Here is an 18,966-nt window from a genome sequence, read left to right on the forward strand (position 1 = left end):
AAAGCAAAATACAGCCAGAATAGCATTGCCAGAACAGAGCAGGATTAAGCTGATTGTGGAAGTACATCCTAGTGCATTGTGAAGATTTCAGAGTGCTCTTTGGCTCAACTGCACTAAAGACAATTAAAAATAATGAGAAGTGATGCTTGAGGAGCATTTTTCTCAAACTGCAGTGCCATATTTGCTTTTCAGTTATACTCAAATAAAGAGAAGAAAAATCATTCGCTTGTACACACAGCCATTGAAATTCAACCAGAATACACTAGGGACTTTTAAAATTATTATTTAAGATTTCTGACAGTTCCTTGAGTTTCACTGTTAGTATTTAGAGGTTAACTAGTGCTTTTGATTTCTCAGAACTTTATGAGCACCTTATTTTAAATATGATCTCATGATAGAAATATTTTTAAGTTAATAATTTTTTTAAATTTTTTATTTTGCAGTAATATTCAACACATGAGGGAACAGTTTGATGCACTAGGTCTGTCTTTTACATGGGAAAGGGTAAGATTTTCTTTTTTAAGGGATACTGTTTTATTGTATGATGGAACATTGAAAAACATGGATTTCACCATTTTATTTATGACAATGTAGAAGTCTTCAGAAGTGACCAGTTTACATGATTAAACTGTAAAATTACACTTGAAAAAAGTGGGAAATTGAGCTTCTCTCAAGCTTCTTATCAAAGTTCTCTTACTTTTGACATACTGACATCATCTGATAATCTCAAGGTTTAGGAGAATCTTTTCTTTAAAGCAATTTCAGTTTTGCATTTCAATTTTTCTCTCTGCTTTTTCAGCTCTTTCAAATTAGCAATTTTCTGTGTTAGAAGTTAGGCAATAGTCTAAATAGATATTTATGAAGCAGCATGCCTTTGTATTATGGTATATATGTTTTGAGAAGTGCATTTTCTATGCGCATGTTTTCATAATATACTCTAGGGTTTAAAGCTAGTAATTTGAAATGGTGGTTTGGTTATGTTATTCTGAATTTGAAGCATAAGTCTATATTTTTGTAGGTGTTCCTGTCATGACTGTTTTAGAAAATAGAAATTTTGTTTAAAACACTAATGCTTGAGAATAGGTGTTCACCTCAAAAACTTTACCAACATGATCAGACATAAGCTAATGTCATTTTCAAGATAAAAAAGAAATTAATTTTTGAAGCAATTGTAAGGTGACTGCATTTACCATTGAATCAAAGTCAGTCACTACCTTTATATTCTCAGCAATAACTATTGCTTATCACCTTAATATGATTCTGAATAGAGTGATGGAGATGCTAATCTTGGATTTTTATAACAGTATTGTAGATCTGAAAAGGAAAAGGATTAGTTTTCTGGCAGTCTGAGACTTGCCATCTGTTTTCTTTAATCTTGAAGGTGAAGTTGTTTATTTGTATGTCTTACATCTAAAAACCATATTTCATCATGTCATATATATGGCAAGATTTTCAGTATAAGCCTTTTCAGTAGGATTTTTGTTTTCTTTATAGCCAAAAAGTTGCTCTGAAAATAAAAGGTTTGTTGTGGAAGGTTTACTGCACCCATTCTTGACAATTATTTTCTTATATTTGAAACTGTTAGTATTGCAGAGATTTTCTATAAGTGTAATACAGCAATTCTTCAAAACAGTGAAGTCGTATGTGTAGGCTGTATTATGGAACACACCAGAGTTGAATGTTGCAGAATGCCTCTCAAGAAAATTGAGAAAATTCACTTCTGTATATGGACTTTTGTTTAACCCTTCTACTCCGAAGAAGAGATGGAGAACTGGCAGTACTGAAAACTATGGCAGAAAGTATAAGTGTACAGGGGAAAGTAATTTCTCATCTCTGTGCCTGTTCTTTGAGGCTTACTTTCACTTTTCTAGCAAACCATGTTTTGGTTAATGAACTTTCAGAAGTCTCTGAGTACTTGTGGAAAGGGCTTTGATGCTGTACAGCTAAGTTAATCTGAACAGTTGTGTAATTAAAATAATTTAGGAGCACATAGTTTGTAGTTTTGAAAAGTAAGATTGTAAAACAGCTAAAAATTATTCCTTGAAACACAATGAATTTTGGAGTTTTCGCTCCTTAACTTATTAGTTAATTTTTATTTTACCTAGAAAACCTGCCTTATTAACTGGAGTAAGAGTGACCTGAATGGTAACCATTAGAAATAGATATGTTTATTCATTGCAAAAAACGTGTGATGCCTGAAATATATCTGTATTACATGATCTCCAAATGCACAGCTATTTGAGCTAGCCATGAAAGAACTATCTCTGGAAGTGGAATGGCTAAGCTGTGGCAGAGTGTATTTTCCAGGCTGATAAAGCCAGCTTCTCTGCAAAGCTAATTAGGCTGGGCAGAGCATCTTACTGCCTGAGCTGCACGGCTTCTGGGCTAACTCAAACATCTTTGCACAGCAATGCACTGTGCTGTGCAGGTACTTACCTTAAAAGTGAGCTTTTTTAGGTAAGGAATTTTTTTTATTATTATTCTGTACTTGTAGGGCACTAATCAGTGCAGTGACAATGCAAACCAACCCGCTAATGTTAGTGACTCATGAAAAATGCAAGAAAAACACTTTTTATATGGGTTAGTCTAATTAACCGAGACTGTTGTACAAAACAGGAGTTTGTTTTTAATTTAATTTCATTGGTGTTGCTTAAATGTGCTCCCTCATTGTGCTAGAGCATAGTACCTAGCAAATACATGCTGGAGGGAACCCATTCCCCTACCTTAGATCCCTATTCCCTGCGGTGAATCGCCTTTTATGTTAACTGTCTCTGTCCTCTGTGACCACCTTGGGGTAAATGCCTAGATAATGTGAAGGAAACTTCAGCAAATTTTACCATTTTACAAATGTTGGGGGGGGGGGGGGAAGTAGGAAAATAATAAAAAGTACATTTTGAATACCTCGTGCATGTAGCTGCGCTGAAGAAGCTGACTGCTTATAAAGTCATGTCTGGTGTTAAAGTCCTGTCCAGGAATACGAAGACTAGTTGTAGTTTTATTGCTTGGTAAAATTACTATGAACAAATGCTAGTGCATCTGGCATACTAGAAGTTTCCTTTTATCTGGATTTTTCTCATTGTTCTCTCTGTCTTACAAATCAAAATGCAAAAGTATTTTTATGTTGTAGCAGTCAGTGAAATTACTTAACCAGTAAGGCACCACAAATAAGGCATTATTAAAAGCTAATTAGATTATTTCAGAAAGTCAGGTTGCAAAGACACTTGAAAATTATTCTCCTAAACAGAAAATGTAAGCAAACTAAAAATATAATTAAATCCATAAAATAGCTCTGTAAGAACTTTGCTTTAGAGTAGTTTTGAATACTGGTAGTGATCTGATTTTTTTTTTCCTTGAAACATGTAGGTATTTTAAGTGCCTCAAGTAATAAATGTTATATTTTTAAATCACTTTCAAAATGGTGTGATTTTGGGGGAGAGATTTTAAAAAAATAATGAGAGAGAACATTTCTATTCTGAACATTTATGTTTGTCAAATCCAGTGTTAAAAAGCTGCAGTTTGTGGATAGAAGAAATGTCTGTGAGAGACATTAAAAACACCTGGAAAATAAAAGACATTGTGGTTATGTTTTGGTTTTAAGATAACAATAATTTGGGCATTCCTGGTGATCAGATTTCTCCAAAATACCATCCCAGACAGCATAGCAAACTGCCTGCCACTTCTTTTAAACATGATTTTTCAGGAGAATTAGGCAATATAATTTTCAAAGATTCATATCATCAGCAACAAGGGATGAGGAGCGTATAACATTTTTCCTTTCTTTTACTCAGGACTGCCGTGAGACTGAATGCTTATTCCCAGTAAGCCATCGGTTCACCACTGTATTATCAATCTGTAGCTTTCTTCTAGAAGGTAGTTCATACTGCCAACATTTTTTAGTCTTTTCAATTCATGCATGCCAAGTGACATAATTTTTTGCATAAGAGTAATGTTCCCCTTCTTCTCTGTACATTAAAAAAGATGAAATCTTTGGTAGATTTTATTTGTGCAGATATTTTTCTGTTTAGTTTTGTAGTTGTCATTCTTGTGCACTGCCTGAGCATGCATAAAACTGTAACAGTAGATAGAGCATTACCTATTACATTTTCTTTTTATCCACATATCACTGATAATCAGTCACCCTACTTGTAATTAAATAAAAAAGGAAACCGTTGATACAAGGCTGCTTTTTTGCAGGAAAGGTATTAGTGCTCTAAAATGTAGGCACTGCATGGTGTTTGTATTTGTAGCTTGTAAAGCATGAAACTAAGGGTCTTTGAAATACAAATATTCAAATGAATTTAGAAATATAGTTTGGTCTAGCTCTAAACCTCTGAAAATCAAATAATTATACTTCCAGAGAGGTGGTACATGCCCTTTAATACCAAAAGAGGTAAATAATAGATTAAAGACTGTTTAATCTTCCCAAATAGATTTTGAAAAAATCCATTCAGACTTTTTCTCCTTATCACCTTTTTAATAAGTACCAAGTGCAACATGGCTGTCTTCAGGATAGCATAAGACTGTGCTAGAAATGAAATTATTGGTAATAAACTAGGAAATTACTTCTCTCTAATCTAGTTATATGTTATTCACAAAGTCTGGTGGATCTTACAACAAATAAACACTTTTATGCAGCCTGTAAATGTTACTTTTATTTTAAAAAATAGCCATGAAAGTAGCTTGAAGATGTAACCTTAAAAAACAAACAAAACCCAGTTTTAGGTTCACAGCTACATAATAGAAAGTTGTAAATGTATCAGATTTAGATCAACTGATGAATTATAAAACAAGGCATTTGAAAATTTAGTTTTCCTTGTATTAATGACAAAAATCTTCCATCCAGTTTGGGGGTTTTTTTTGTTTGTCTAGGATTCTTTACTGTTGGTTTTCCCCTATTTTTGTTAGCTGGAGTTTTTTTGTCAGATTTTTTAATAATGCACAGCCCTTTAACTTCAACATGAACTGTTTGCTTCCCAAGTTGCACTGCTGTCAAATCTAAATTGTAATACCGCTATTTAGTCTGTAACGGAGAATTTATTTACAAAATTAAATAAGATACTACCCCCTCCATCATGCTATTTGTTAGGAACAGATTGTTGTGCTGCCGATAAAGGGATTTAGCAAGGTAGTTTTTGGTAAGGATATATATACCTTGGCAATATCTGCTATTTTTAAAAGTAGACCACTTTTAAAGGTGGTTTGTTTTAATTGTTTTAATGAATTGTTTTCATGAATGTCATTCCTGTAGGAATAAGAAGCAGTAACAGTAACCAATGATAAAGATGCGTTTTGGTGCCAGTATCAGATGCTCTTTTTAACCAGCAAGCTGACAAAAGGAAAAGGGAAGATGATTGGGGGAAAAGAGGGAGATGCTGTCCGTCCCTTTTCATCGTACCTTCTGAAATGCTGGGGTGATGTGTTATCACTAAATCTATCACAGAGCGCCAAAGAGCACATGCAGTGGACAGCTGAGCAGCATTTCATATTTGTGAAAAGGGAGAAAATATGCTAATATGCTTTCCTGGCAGAAAATATGCTAATATCCTGTTTATATATATTCACTGAACTGTTTTGTGATGTGGGTTCTGTATGTATGCTGTTATGCTAGCACTCACCTCACAAATGAGAAACAGAAAGTTACGGTTTCTGGCAGGGTGGAAAGGCTCCACTGTGTTATTTTGCAAACCCTTTTATAAACCCTTTTCTGTATTTCTGAGTTAAGTCAGTTCTGTTAATGCACTGCAAATCTTTGCCATGCTTATAATGTATAAATAGAAACATCAACATTCACCTTAATTTAAGCATGATAGCAGCCTAGTGGAAACTTTTTACCAGGCATTATTTATTTAATCAAGATCAGTAACTGACATACATGGAAAATTATTTTTCACCATAAGTCTTAATGTACTAAATGGTAGGAAAATTCCAAAACACATTTTGAGATTGACAAGAGGTTGCTGGCTTGTCATCAGCAGCTCGTTTCACTTGGTGGTGATGTAATTTCTCTTTCTTCCTTAACTTCCAATGTTACTTCAAACCTTCATGGTTATAAAGTTAAATGAGCTTGAGTGATCTTTTTGCAGCTCAGTGACCGCACAACAAATTTGCTTCAGTGATAAGTCTGCTGCATTTCTTTCTAAAAAATGTCAATTTACAACTTGTGAGAGTGCATGGACATGAGAATCTGTTCCCATGAGTTAGCTTGTACTGTGCCCTAAACATGCCTGTTTAGACTGAGAAACGTCATCTCTTTTTTTTTTTTTTTTTTGTTTTCAGTTAACACACATCTGCCATTCAGGACAAAAAGGACAAATCTCAGTCCATTTTACTATTTTTATTTGACAACTCACTTCAGTTGTCTTACCTGTTTGCCTGTTGCTCACATAATCTCATATTGTACCAAAAGGGATCGTGTCTCATCTTTTGTGTCTCTGGTATTAGAGTGAGGAAGCTCTGTTGCCTGTAGTGGCACCGCTCTGACAGAACCACTCCCCTGTGTGGAGAAGCAGGGGGAAAAAAATTAAAATGATTAAACACATAGTGTTTAGTTGGAGAGATGGAAATCAGACTTCTGTCAAGTGTTTTTTTTTCAGTGCAGAGCACAGGGCTTTAATCAAGCGACTGTTTTTCATGACTACGTCTTCACATGCTGTGCTGAAAACTTGCCATTAAATGTCTCTTTCTGGTCTTGAAAGCCTCTTATGCACACTTTTGAGGCATATCTATTCAAAGGTCATATTAATTGTTCAAAGCAATGTTTCAGCACTGGAATATAAAGTTGTAGAAAAAGAAAATTTTTATGGTAGAGTGTTTCAGATGTCATTTGAGTAGCAGATGATACTGCTGATGTCGTGTGTATTGGGAAGCTTAGATGATAGGAAAGCCTGGGTGAAAGACATTTCACATTTGGAGCTATTTCAGGTGGTTGATAACTATTTGCAAACGGAATAAATTTTAACAGTGGCTTGCTGTCAACCCTGTAACTCTGAAAAGCAAGAGAAGTTCTTGTTGATTTGAAGTTCAGCGTAGGAGTCGTCTTCCACTTCAATAAGTACAAATGTGGTCAAACAGAAAATTTGTGGAAATGTTTCTTCTTTAAACAAGTGCAAGTTAAACAGGAAAGCTGTTGAGGAGGGAAATGTGATCTGTTTATTGTTACATATTTATGATGTAATCAGAGCTTAAATACTGAGTTACACAGTTGTTTTCACTTTGGCCAAACTTTAAAATGTGTTGGTGAAAGTGCATGTGTATCTACTGTGCCTGTAAAACACTGTATGCAGACAAAACTGGGAGTCTGTAATCATGTCATCCTGTAGTCATCTTTACATATTGAGATGTTTATTTCAAATGCAGTTTGTTTTTTTTTTAAGAAGAAACATTTAAAATACAGAAATTTGTAAGCAGGTGATAAGTAGGTTGGGTTTTAATTATTAGAGTTCACTAAAAACTTATAAAATGTTTGCAAGTTTAAAAAAAGCTATCCATTTTAGTGTTACCTTCTGTTCTCTTAACTCCCATTCCTTCTTTTTATGTTGTCTTTTATTTTTATCTGTCTGTATCTCCCTCTTAACAACCCCGCTCATTTATGACTTCTTTCACAACTCTGTCTTTTTCTCCACATGTTAACCCAGAGCATTCTTCTGCCTTGAGCTGGCTTGTCTTTTAAAATGGTCCCTTGTTTGACCTTTGATTGCAAGATATCCTTTGCAGATCTTTTATCTTCAAGTTTCGAGTCTTACCCCATATTCCTTCCTGTCTGTCCCACACGCTCTGTCAACAGCCTTGGTTCCTCAGTGCTGTTCTGCTACCCCATCAACTGCTTCAGCTGTAGGTTCCTCCAGGCTTCTTGCTTCTTGGCAGCCACCTCGCAGCTGCCTCCGAACTGCTTCTGTTCCTGCTTTTCATTGCTGAGCAACAGAGGAAAAGGCAACGTGGCTAAGATGACTTCTTTAGCACAGTTCTACTTTTTTCTGGTTTTGCTGGTTCTTTGGTCAGGCGGCTGCGGTCATTTCTATTTCTCTTGTGCTCTCATGTCTATCAACATTAATCTTACAGGGTTCTTTTATTCTGTGTTAACAGGAAAATTTGCTTTGGTCGTCAAACCCACACAAAGCCCATGTTCTCTGGTTTTGTGTACAGGTGAATACTGCTCATTAGAAGCATTACCCAAAAATGCATTCATGTTTTCTCTGTGACATATATTGTATACTCCTGAGTTAATTGTTTAAGTTAAAACACTGTAAGAAAATACTAAGAATGGTTTCAGGAATTTGTATTTATTTTATTTCTACAGGAAATAACCACTTGCTTGCCAGAGTACTACAAATGGACACAATATCTCTTTCTTAAGCTTTTTGAAGCTGGGATAGTGTATCAAAAAGAGGTAGGTACAAACTCTGACCTTTAATACTTTGCAGGTGCACTAACTGAAGTCACTCAGTTGTGTCACTGGCACATTGCTGGATCATCCATTCACATTCCTTAAGTGGATTGTGCTCTATGGGTTTTAAATCATAGCAAATTATAATTAATTTTACATCTAACTGAATTTTTTATATAACTAAATTTATATGTAACTAAGTAACATGAATAGGTTACGGCAGCAAGTTAATGAGAAATATTTCTTGTCAGTGATTTACATTGAAGTGCAGGATCAGAATATAGCTACTATTAGTTTATTTTGTGGCTTTAATATAGAATTTTCTAGGTCTTAACTTCCCTGTCATGAAAACATATAAGATAATGTGATCATAAGGAGTCTCTTCAGCAGCGAGATTAACTGTACAACATTACTGTGATGCTGTCTCAGAACTGATAAGATTGGATAGGATAGTTGGAGATTCTGTGCCTAATCATCCAATTCTTGGACCTTATTTGTGATCTCTAAAATATTATCACAACTGTTTTTTCTTTTAGAGTACATAAAGAAAAAGATTGACCTTATAATATTTTGTAAATAATACATACCAGGCTATCTGAAAAGGGAAGGGTTCAGCTAACTTCTTAAGCAGGAGGTGAAACAAAGATGCTAAATGAGCATTCCAAAGAACTGTATAGCCAAGGCAACGCAGTTCCAAAATACCTGAACAGCTGCACCTAAACAAAGCTGCAATTTAGTGAATGTTTTTAACTTAAAATGGAAACTAAGATTTCTTAAATATGCTTTGACATTTCATGTATATTCTATAGAAACCAGGAAACCCTATAGGGTATAATTAGGGATGTACTCTAATTATTCTCTGAATCCAGAGGAAGAGGTTGATGGTGAAAGGTAGCATTTGGAATGGCAGGGTGTTACTGAGCTACTTCTATTTCCTTAGGCAAGACGTATTCAGAGATCTTAAATGACAACCAGCAAAAAGATTCAATATTTGATACGTCCTAAAATGCTGGGGTTGGAGGGGGGAGAGGGGGAGGTGTTTGGGCGGGTTGGTTTTTTTCTGTAATTATTTTCTGTGTTTGTAATAAAAAAAATGAACCCCCTAACTTTGCCATAACAAACTTATTTTTATCTGTAAATTTGTTTGTTTGATGAGTGATCCCAGGTGCTTCTGAAAAGCACAAGGCTTGCTGCTTTGTTAGAAGCAGTGATGATATACAAAACAAATTTGCATGCAGGCTCCCAGTACTGTGGGATCCTGGAGGTGTTTGGGTACCAGTGATCGGATCTGCTTCCCTCTTAAAAGGATCAGTTTGAGGACTTAAATCAGCATCTGTCAACCTGTAGGGGATGTAATCTCTGGTGGATATAAACCAGTTGCTTCTTGGCAGGAAACAGATGGCAGAGATAGCCCGTAACCCTGGGTCCCTTCAAACAGTCATATGGACCTAAAGCATATATTTATCCCATGTCTTCAACCTACCTGCTATGTATGTTAGGCAGTACTTTTGCACAGTTTGAAGTCTCCTGTCTTACAATTTCATTTAGGGTATGAGGAGATAATTCATAGCCTTACTGTGGCGAGTAGAGTGTTAGTCTAATTAATGCTCTGTTGCAGGAGTATGTGTGTCTGGCCAGAAATTACCCTGGTAGGGAGACACAGATTCAGTATGTCCAGGAGCTGGAATTAGAATTAACAGTGTCTGTCTGGGTGCTGCAGCATCCATAGAGGGCATCTTTATTCACCATAGAAAAATCCTGTCTCTTTTTCCTGCAATACTGATCTAGTCAATGCACTGTAGAGGTTATTGACCTGGCCAGATGTGGGTGTCTTATTTAGGTTGAGATTAGTTTCTGCCTGGACTATACTGATTATTTTGGTTAGGTCTCTGTAGACTGGCAGAACCATAGGCACCAAACCTGGAGATAGATACTTACGCTATAGATACGTGAAGTTAGATGAGAGAAATCCTATCTTAAAAGCATATGGTCTACATCAATGTAATGAGATCTAAATAATTTGTGGTCTCTATACACTTTTGCACTGTGCTCTCTTTGTGTAGATGACACTTAGCAGCTTCCTGGGGCCATAGTTTCCAAGGCTGTCATTGTCAAGAAGTTGTCTGTGTGAGGTAAAAGTAGAAACTCAGGATTTAATTTAATATCCAGGTTCTGGATATTAGTCAAAAGGCTGTGAGAGATGGAAGGAACAAAATGCAACTCTAAAAGTTCACAGACAAGACCTTTCAGCTCCGGATGTCTTAAATGCGTATTTGCTTTGTTTTGCATGATTTATTTAGATAAATCTGCCTGTTATGAATCATGACAATATACTATGCTAAATAATTACACTCACATAGATCAGTTCAGTTACCTTCTAAAATTTTTGTCATTCATTTGATCCAGTATCATCAAAACAGAAACAGTATTTTTTTTCAACTTTGAGTCATAGCCAATTTAATACAAGCATATGCTAATACTGCTTTATGCAACTGACATTTTATTACTTCTTAATATTATCTGATTTATCTCTCTTTAACTGTTATTTTAACTTTGTAGTGGTGAGTGGGGTTTTTCAGACCTTATAAATTAGAAGATCATTACTTCACAGCCAACTTCATAACGTGTTGTATCATTACTGAAGAAGTTGTGTGTTCTGAAAATCTAGAAAATAGATCTGTAGTAGTGGAATATATCATTTGCTTTTAATTTCCGAAAGAATTTTCAGAAGCCTTTTATAAAAACCAGTGTGTTGTTATTGGTAGGTAACAGATAAAAGGTAGGCAAACTGTAAAAAGTTTAAATTCCAGTGACATACCGAATTCATGCAAGCTTCATTTGAAAGTGAGTTTTTATCAAAGAATGACTTTCGTTCATTTCATTATAATAAATTTTGTATAAATCAATGTAGGTAATCAAACTTTATAGGCAGAAGCGTGCATGTGCACACACACACATATACCACACACTGATAACAATGGTACTCCTAAGGAAGAGGATCTATGCATCTGTCTTTCTGCTGTCCTCACTATAAGGTTTGAAAAATGATTGTGATATTTACTATTTCTAAGAATATGTAGCATATTTAAAATTAAGCAATGTCAGTTGTTTGGAAACTGGGGCATTTCAGAAGGTGATCAGTGATAGATAAAATTTAAAGTGAGTAATATGAGGACAGTGATTAGCTTTTAGACTGAGCTACTAAGTCCTCCCCATTCCCAAAGAATGCATTTCAAATTTTCAAATCACGTTTTGTGTATTAGAACGCTATGAAGCTGGAGCTACTGTTTTTCAGTCAGGCTGATTTAACTTTGATTTAGCTCAAATACTAAATAACACTCAAAATAATGAATGACACTATTGCTTTGATTATTTTATTTTATTTTTATTTTTCTTTCTGTTAATTTTTTCAAGTTAATGTCTAGCATTGAATACCAGTACTGGAATGACTATTAGGGTTATTTTGTGGTCTCAGATCCTTTATGATAAATGATCAGCTAAATTGTTCAACACTGCGGGGGCGGGGAGGGTGAGTTTGATTTTTGCTCCCTCCCCAGTATGTTATGTCTGGTATTTCAGTTAGCCCTCAAAAAACAAGATTTGTAGAGTTGAACAGCAACATTTATTTCACTTTAAATTTTCTTTAATGTATTTGTATTGATAAGGAAAGATGATTCCAAAAGTAGTTCACATAGCTGGCAGAAGTTATGTGCAGAAAAATATCAACTCTTTCACTTAAAATTAAGTTGACCACTATAATAATACTTTGTGATTCTCTCCTCTCAAGTTGGAGATCCTTGGTTATTCATCCCCCTCAGTCTGACTCAATGCTGTTGGATTAGCAGTGGACAGCTTTTAAATATCAGACTGTGTAGTCTGCGGTATAGTCAATTGCAACACTTACCTATTTAATATTCAAGTGTCAGCCTATCCTGCTAACATGACCAATCAAGGTAAATGCTGCCAACTGCTCTTGGGTTTTTTGAGCTCTGAAAAGATGAATATTTAAAACATCTTCAGTTGAGTCCATGTCGCTGATTCAGATGGATGTTATACAAATGTAGAAAACTCAGGGGCCCAAGGAATGTTTCCAGATAATTTTTTTGGTGTCTGAAAAGTAAGATTCTGGTTTTGAAATAGCTGCTGAAAATATTTTTTTCTTCCTGCAACTTTTTTTAGGCGTTGGTTAATTGGGATCCAGTGGATCAGACTGTTCTAGCTAATGAACAGGTGGATAACAATGGTTGCTCATGGCGTTCAGGAGCAAAAGTGGAACAGAAATACCTCAAACAGTGGTTTATCAAAACTACTGCTTATGCAAAGGTATGAGAATACAGTTTTTGGAAATTATGGTGACACTTTAAGAGGTGACTTCATTCAGAAATATTCATCAAGCCCAATGTGGTCTTTTCTATATGTATGCTTGTGTAATATATATTTCTATAATGTGTGATCTATCCCTGTGTATGTGTGTATATAAAAATTCCTGAAGTCTTTCTGTTTACATCTTTAAGAATTCCAAGTAATTGGTGTGGAATTAAGTTTTGAAGAAATCAAAAAGCGTAAGTTAGAGGTGAATGAATAAATTCTGCATTCACACATTGTCATCCCATGTTTACCATTAAATGCTTTTCTGCATGTTTTGAGTGTACAGCCATGCAATCTTTTGAACTATAAACTTGTTTGCCTAGTCAACCCGTTGGACTTATGGGCGTGGTATAAGCAATGGAGTACAGCCTCTCACCTAGTGTTCAATTCCACATGTGTCTGAACCATAGTTCTTTATGATTAACCGCTCTTTATTGAAGATTATCTGGACCTTCTGTTATACTTCATACTCTGCTCTGTTTGATTATCTGTAATCTAAAAAATATTTTCAAGTTATTTAAACATCCTTCTTTGTTGTGAGTTCAAATTTTGATTGTGATGGGACAGCATAGCTTCCACACCTAGGAATTATTCAACAAGATTTTTTGGCTTTATGCTCTCTGAGATAAAAGTAGCAACTTCCTGTTTTGTCTGGGTGAAGTTTTTATTCCATCCAAGTGTTCTGTGTATTGAGACTTCAAATACAGATTAAGAAAGTTATTCTCAAGAAAATATTAAAAATTCACCTTTGACCTTGATCTGAGCCTCAGATTCAAGAGACCAAATTTCCACCATCATCCAGGGAGAAGAAATCCAGATCTCACTCTAGGTCCATTCAGAATAAAGAGAAATCCCTTAGATATCCTGCCTAATGCTTTGATTCCTCATACACAGGGAGGATACTTGAAATACATGTTTTCTGATCATGCTGCCTGTTCTGGCAGTAAGAAGTGAACATTTGCTATAGCTGAAGGAAAAAAGAAGCATGTCTGCACAATCACAAAATGATGACAACGTTCCGAGTTTTTCTTGGTGATCTTATCACCAGATTTCACAATCATCTTTGTGATGTTTCAGCGTCTGCCCCAACTCACTGTTTCCCTCAATTTGAGGCTGGAGCTTCACTAGAGTTTCTACCTTTACTGATCTATCTTTTGTCTATTGTCCTTATAGAGGCTGTAGGAAATGATTACTGGTCTTTTTGGGCTATGTCCATGCTTGCACCAAATCAATGTTTACTTATCTCCCTCTAAGAGGGGTGAATCAGCCTTAAATTTTTACTCCTAAAGACCAAAATACAAGACTGAGGAGCTTTTCCATAACCTTTAAAAAAACCTTGGCTTATGGGATTATTACCTCTTGCTCAATATCCACCCTGCGCTAGGGAGGATGATTTATCTTTTGTCTTCTTTTTTGTTTCTGACCTAAGAAATGTCATTACAGGAAAGGCATCAGCTCTTGGGATGATCACGTCTCCCTCATGTCATTCTCCAGTAAGTAGGTTCAGCTGATGATGGGGGAACTTGTACCTCCACAGCACCCAAATATGTCACTTCAGGAGACCACCATATCCCTTACCTGCATGAAGCACAAAAGCGCAAATAACCCCATGTTCTTGAACATCTTAGTGGCATCATGAATGAGAGCTGCTTCTACTTTTCATTTGGGGATGAACATTTATATCAACCTCTACAGAACCTTTAAGCATTACTACAGAGGACGGTTGAGTACTCTACAGATCTCTGTAGAGGTTTCCCAGAATTTTGTTCTGTGCATGATATTCTGTAGGGTCTATGCTAGCTGATATGACCAGGTTGATGAATGATGCCATATTGCTCCCAGCTCAAGTGCTTTGGCAAGCATTGCCTTCATGTGCTCCCACTTCTTGTACAGTGACAGATGCTACCAACTATCAGCAGGTGGTTTGAATTTTCCTTTTTACTCACCCTCCACTGACTCTCATTTTTGTTGCTGTGGTTCTGGCACATTTTGAACAGTTTCACTCTGCTTCTTTTGGCAAGGGCTTTAAACATTTGGTTGTAGAGGGGGGAAAAATTTCTCTTTCTTTTCCCCAAACCTTCCAATAAGAATAACAGATTACCAGGCTCTGCTATTCTAAGTCTGTTATCTGATATTAGATGAATTTTATGCTTTGGAAGATTAAGGTAAATAAATTCCATTTTTTGGTACTTAATTTTTTCTTTCAAGTTGCAAGAGGCTAGATAACATAGCATGTTGTGTCTTACTTTCTGAAGAAGACTGTTTTGGCCATACAGCTCTGAATGGCCCATGCAAGCTGCAGTTGAATATTGTCCATTGGAGGGAGACTGTCTCTGAGGAAAAGAACTTCAATCTTTTAGAGACTCTGTGCTCACTGTGACATAACCAGGAAGCTTCACAACAGTGTGTTGACAGAAGCCAATTTACAGATCTTAAATGCTACAATTTTGTTTCCTCTTTCTGAATATCTTGACTTATTATCCTCAAAACTCAACTTTGCACACATTTCTTCATTCCTTACAGTAGTCATCCTGGTGCTTTTCAAGGTGTGGTAAGAGACATAATCCTTCCTTCTAAATCTGTTTCTTTTGTATACTTTTTCTTTGGATTCAGGCTGTTGACAGTTGATCTGAATCCATATCATCCTAAATAGCATAATGTTGAACACCATGGTTACAGCAATCACTCTTCCTAGCCTGTTCCTCAAGCCTTCTTCCCCACCTCTTTTCAAAAGCCCTTGCCCGGGAGACAGGGCTTTATTGAGACACGTTACCTTCATCATTTACAGAGCCTTTCGTCTTGGAGTGGAGGGTCCAGATTTTACAGATCTAGTCCTAATAGGTGTGGAGGATATTTGAGAAGCTAAAGATCTTTAATCACTAATATGATTTTAGGATGATAACGTTAGTGGTGATAATACTTTCACTTTCAGCAGGGGGGATTATTTCATGTCTCTTGATTTTGAAGACACTCATGTCCATAAAGAGATTTTCCTGGCTGACATCATGGACCAGAACAATTACCAGTACAACTTCCTCTTCTTGAAAGTCTTTGCAGTTCAGACACTTCAGGTATTTGTGCTTCTAATGGTAAATGAGTACAACAATTAGGAGTTTTTATCCTTCCCTGACAGTTTGCCACTAACATACCTCTCTAGAATAATACCAGGTTCTTTATGGATCTCACTTCCCTTTTTCTTCAGTTGTTTTAGGCTCATCATGAATATGTGTATAGTACCTTCTCTGCAGTTACTTTCAGGCACCTGAAGGCTGAGGATGCTAGAGAGTAGAGAATGTTATTGTCCAAGCTGGGCTTAGATGGTGAAGGTTACTTATCGTACTCCATGTGTCGGGATCCTGTAAATGGGAAATCTGAGAGGACATTATAAATATCTTTAATGGGACTGGGGATTTTTAATCTCTTTAATCTTTTTTTTGCATTTAAAAAACCCTATAAAAATAGAAGTTTGCCTTTCAAGAACTTGTCTGGCCCTGAGGTCTTTATTCCCCATTTCTGAGTCAATTGCCTGTTGAACATCTTTTGTCCAGTTCTGTTTATTTTGAAGGTATCCAAAAGGTTAAGGCAAGATGGTGCCAGATTAGCATGGTCAAAATCATTCTGATCCAAAGGCCTGCGTTTTCTGTCAGTATAGAGTAGCTTTTAGGTCTTTGAGCTGTACTGCCAGAACGTATGCATACAACTTATTTTCTACTTGGAGCAGCCACAAATTATTTTGTTGTAACTATTCAACCTATTTATGCTGCATACTGATGACCTTTCTAGTCATCTGTGTTCCTCTCTCTGACCCATTTATCATTTAATGTTTTCTTCTGTATCTCACAACCTTAAGAAAAAATAAATACTATTAAGGGTAATCTTCATCTGCAATGTTTACATTCCTAGTCAAGTAGCAATAAGGAGTTACGTGATCAGTAATGGGCTGTGAAATCATCTCCTGTGTTACAGGAGTCAGTGTTTCATTCCTACACACGCTATTCTTTAGATTTCCGTTGTGTCCAGAGGAATCATCTTCTGTGGGTTTGCTTTGATTTGTTTATTGTTATTGCACCAACTCAGTCTTTTCTTGAAATAAAAAATGCAAACAAAGCAGTGTTTGCTCACATGGCAATTTACCATTAGCAATGAATTTTTTTCAAAGGGCAAAAATATTGACCATGATTTAAACGCTTAGCAGAAACCATTTTGGTTATGTAAAGTGATAAAGTAATCATGACCCATTTTTTAAACTATGAAGTACGTCTGAAATGGTCTAGCAGCTTTTGTGGATTTTTAAAGAACATTTTAATTTTTCTTTTGACAGATTTCTTTGATAAAAGTATAATGCCTTAACTGATGGCATTATTATTCAAATTGTTGTCTGTGCATTTAAGATGTTTAAGCTAAAACATTTAGTTGCTATGGTTACCCAACTGAATCTGTAGGCAGATTCATTGGAAAAATCTGTCTGTAAATGTTAATATTTTCTGTGTGTACCTGTAAATTGCTATTATGTTTTTTTATGCACAGTCAACTGAGTCCTCAAATGAGAATCTGTAAGGTTAGTCTTTGCATAAGCCCTGTTCTTCATAAATTAATTTTATACAATATTTTTTCATATTTTACTTTTCAAAAATCACCCAAATAACCAGAAAATAATCTCTTTTTTTTGAACAAAATAGAATAGAAGCAACTTTGAAACTTCAAGTTTTGCCTTGAATCATCTCCCTTTTCTTGCACAGCAAAACAATAGTATACGTATGTTTAATTTAAATACTGGGGAAAGTGGCAGGGCCCACAAAATTCTGCCACAGTTGCCATACAGGTAAGTACTCTTTATTTTATTTTTATAGGGGTTTTTTTTCATACAGACATTTAGAGACAAATCCTTCCCACATTCTGTGAAGCGCAGGAACTTAGATGTTTAGCATGGTGCTAACTGTGAAGGGAAAACAACAGAAGATCTACCAGTTCATCTCTAGCTTTTCTGTGGGTTTGACAGCTACTTTGTCTGGCCTGAATAGAATTGAAATTGTTTTACATAGTCATGTTTTGCTTGATTTTTTTATTTTCTATTTTGTTTCTGAGATATTAAGCAAGAAGGTAATGAAATGTAATGAACCTGAAGTACTGCATTTTAGGATATCAAGAGTCTTGACAATACTTTGAGTTTCATTGCATGAAGTAATGCCTTATCATTGAAGGGAATAGAAATGCTCGCTCTTTAGATTTCTATCCCTTATGTGTAATTTTTTTTCCACTTTCCACACTTGGGGCGTAGTTCATAGTTGTCTTCTTCCAGCTGAATGGGCCTTATAAACCTCACTTTGAAACTCTTCCTTTTGAGTCAGGCTGAGAGCTCTCTCCTGGACGTGGACCAAGAGCACTGTCTCCACAGCTTGCTTAGCACTTCATTAATAAAAAAATGACACCTGTTTTGTCAGCTTGGCAAGACAGAAAATTGTTCATGGATATCCAGACCAGGCTGATCTTTTGACCTTAGTTTAAATACAGCATCTCGTTTGATGCTACGGCAATATAAATTTATGTTCCAGTTGGTATAAGATTAATCAAAACAGTGAATGCTCAGTACTACTAAAAATGATAACAAATGTTTTAAAGAGCTTTTATATTTATGGAATCAACTACTCATGTATCCCAAAGATATACTTCATTATATTGGAAAGGGAGTATCTTCTCTTTAGTAGTTGCTACAATGAGAACAACTCTGGAGAGCAAATTTGGAAGAGTATACTGGCTTTACTTTTTGCTTTCGAGGAATCGTTTCTTTGCCTCAGTTCTGCATGGTCAAACCAGAGGTGTTTGACCATAAATTATATGATAAAGGGAAAAACTGATGGTGCGGACATTTACGAGAGAGAATTTTAAGCACGCATAGTATCTGTGGTGTTGCTCCTTTTTAATATATATTTTCAGTATACTTCACACATGGGAAATAAGAGTCAAGAGTGACCTACAATAGTACAGGCAGAGCTACTGAAGGTCAAAAAACAAAACAAAAAAAGAAAAAAAAACACAAGAAGAGATTTGTCAAACTTCATTGAAGTGTCTTCATTAAAAAAAGAGTAAACATTTGGCTTTATAGATTATATTTAGATTTTTCAATTTATTTCATTTACTGTCATGGAGGGGTTGAAATCCTCTCACAAAGTATGAAATTAGTGGCAGGCATTGATCATACTAACAAATTCAGTTCA

The 18,966-nt window shown here is 35.7% G+C and overlaps 1 protein-coding gene across 4 annotated transcripts in view; it reads left to right on the forward strand.

Annotated features, from left to right (window-relative positions):
* The window catches only part of LARS2 (leucyl-tRNA synthetase 2, mitochondrial), an 89,346-nt gene that overhangs the window by 18,405 nt on the left and 51,975 nt on the right, over positions 1-18,966 (forward strand). For all 4 annotated transcript variants that reach the window (XM_075745603.1, XM_075745604.1, XM_075745606.1 and 1 more), the window contains 3 exons: positions 444-504; positions 8,297-8,386; positions 12,563-12,706. In XM_075745603.1, the coding sequence (XP_075601718.1) occupies positions 444-504; positions 8,297-8,386; positions 12,563-12,706 (295 nt within the window). The remainder of the gene's footprint in view (positions 1-443; positions 505-8,296; positions 8,387-12,562; positions 12,707-18,966) is intronic.

The sequence above is a fragment of the Balearica regulorum genome, chromosome 2 (genome assembly GCF_011004875.1).
Source record: "Balearica regulorum gibbericeps isolate bBalReg1 chromosome 2, bBalReg1.pri, whole genome shotgun sequence".
Lineage (NCBI taxonomy): Eukaryota > Metazoa > Chordata > Aves > Gruiformes > Gruidae > Balearica > Balearica regulorum.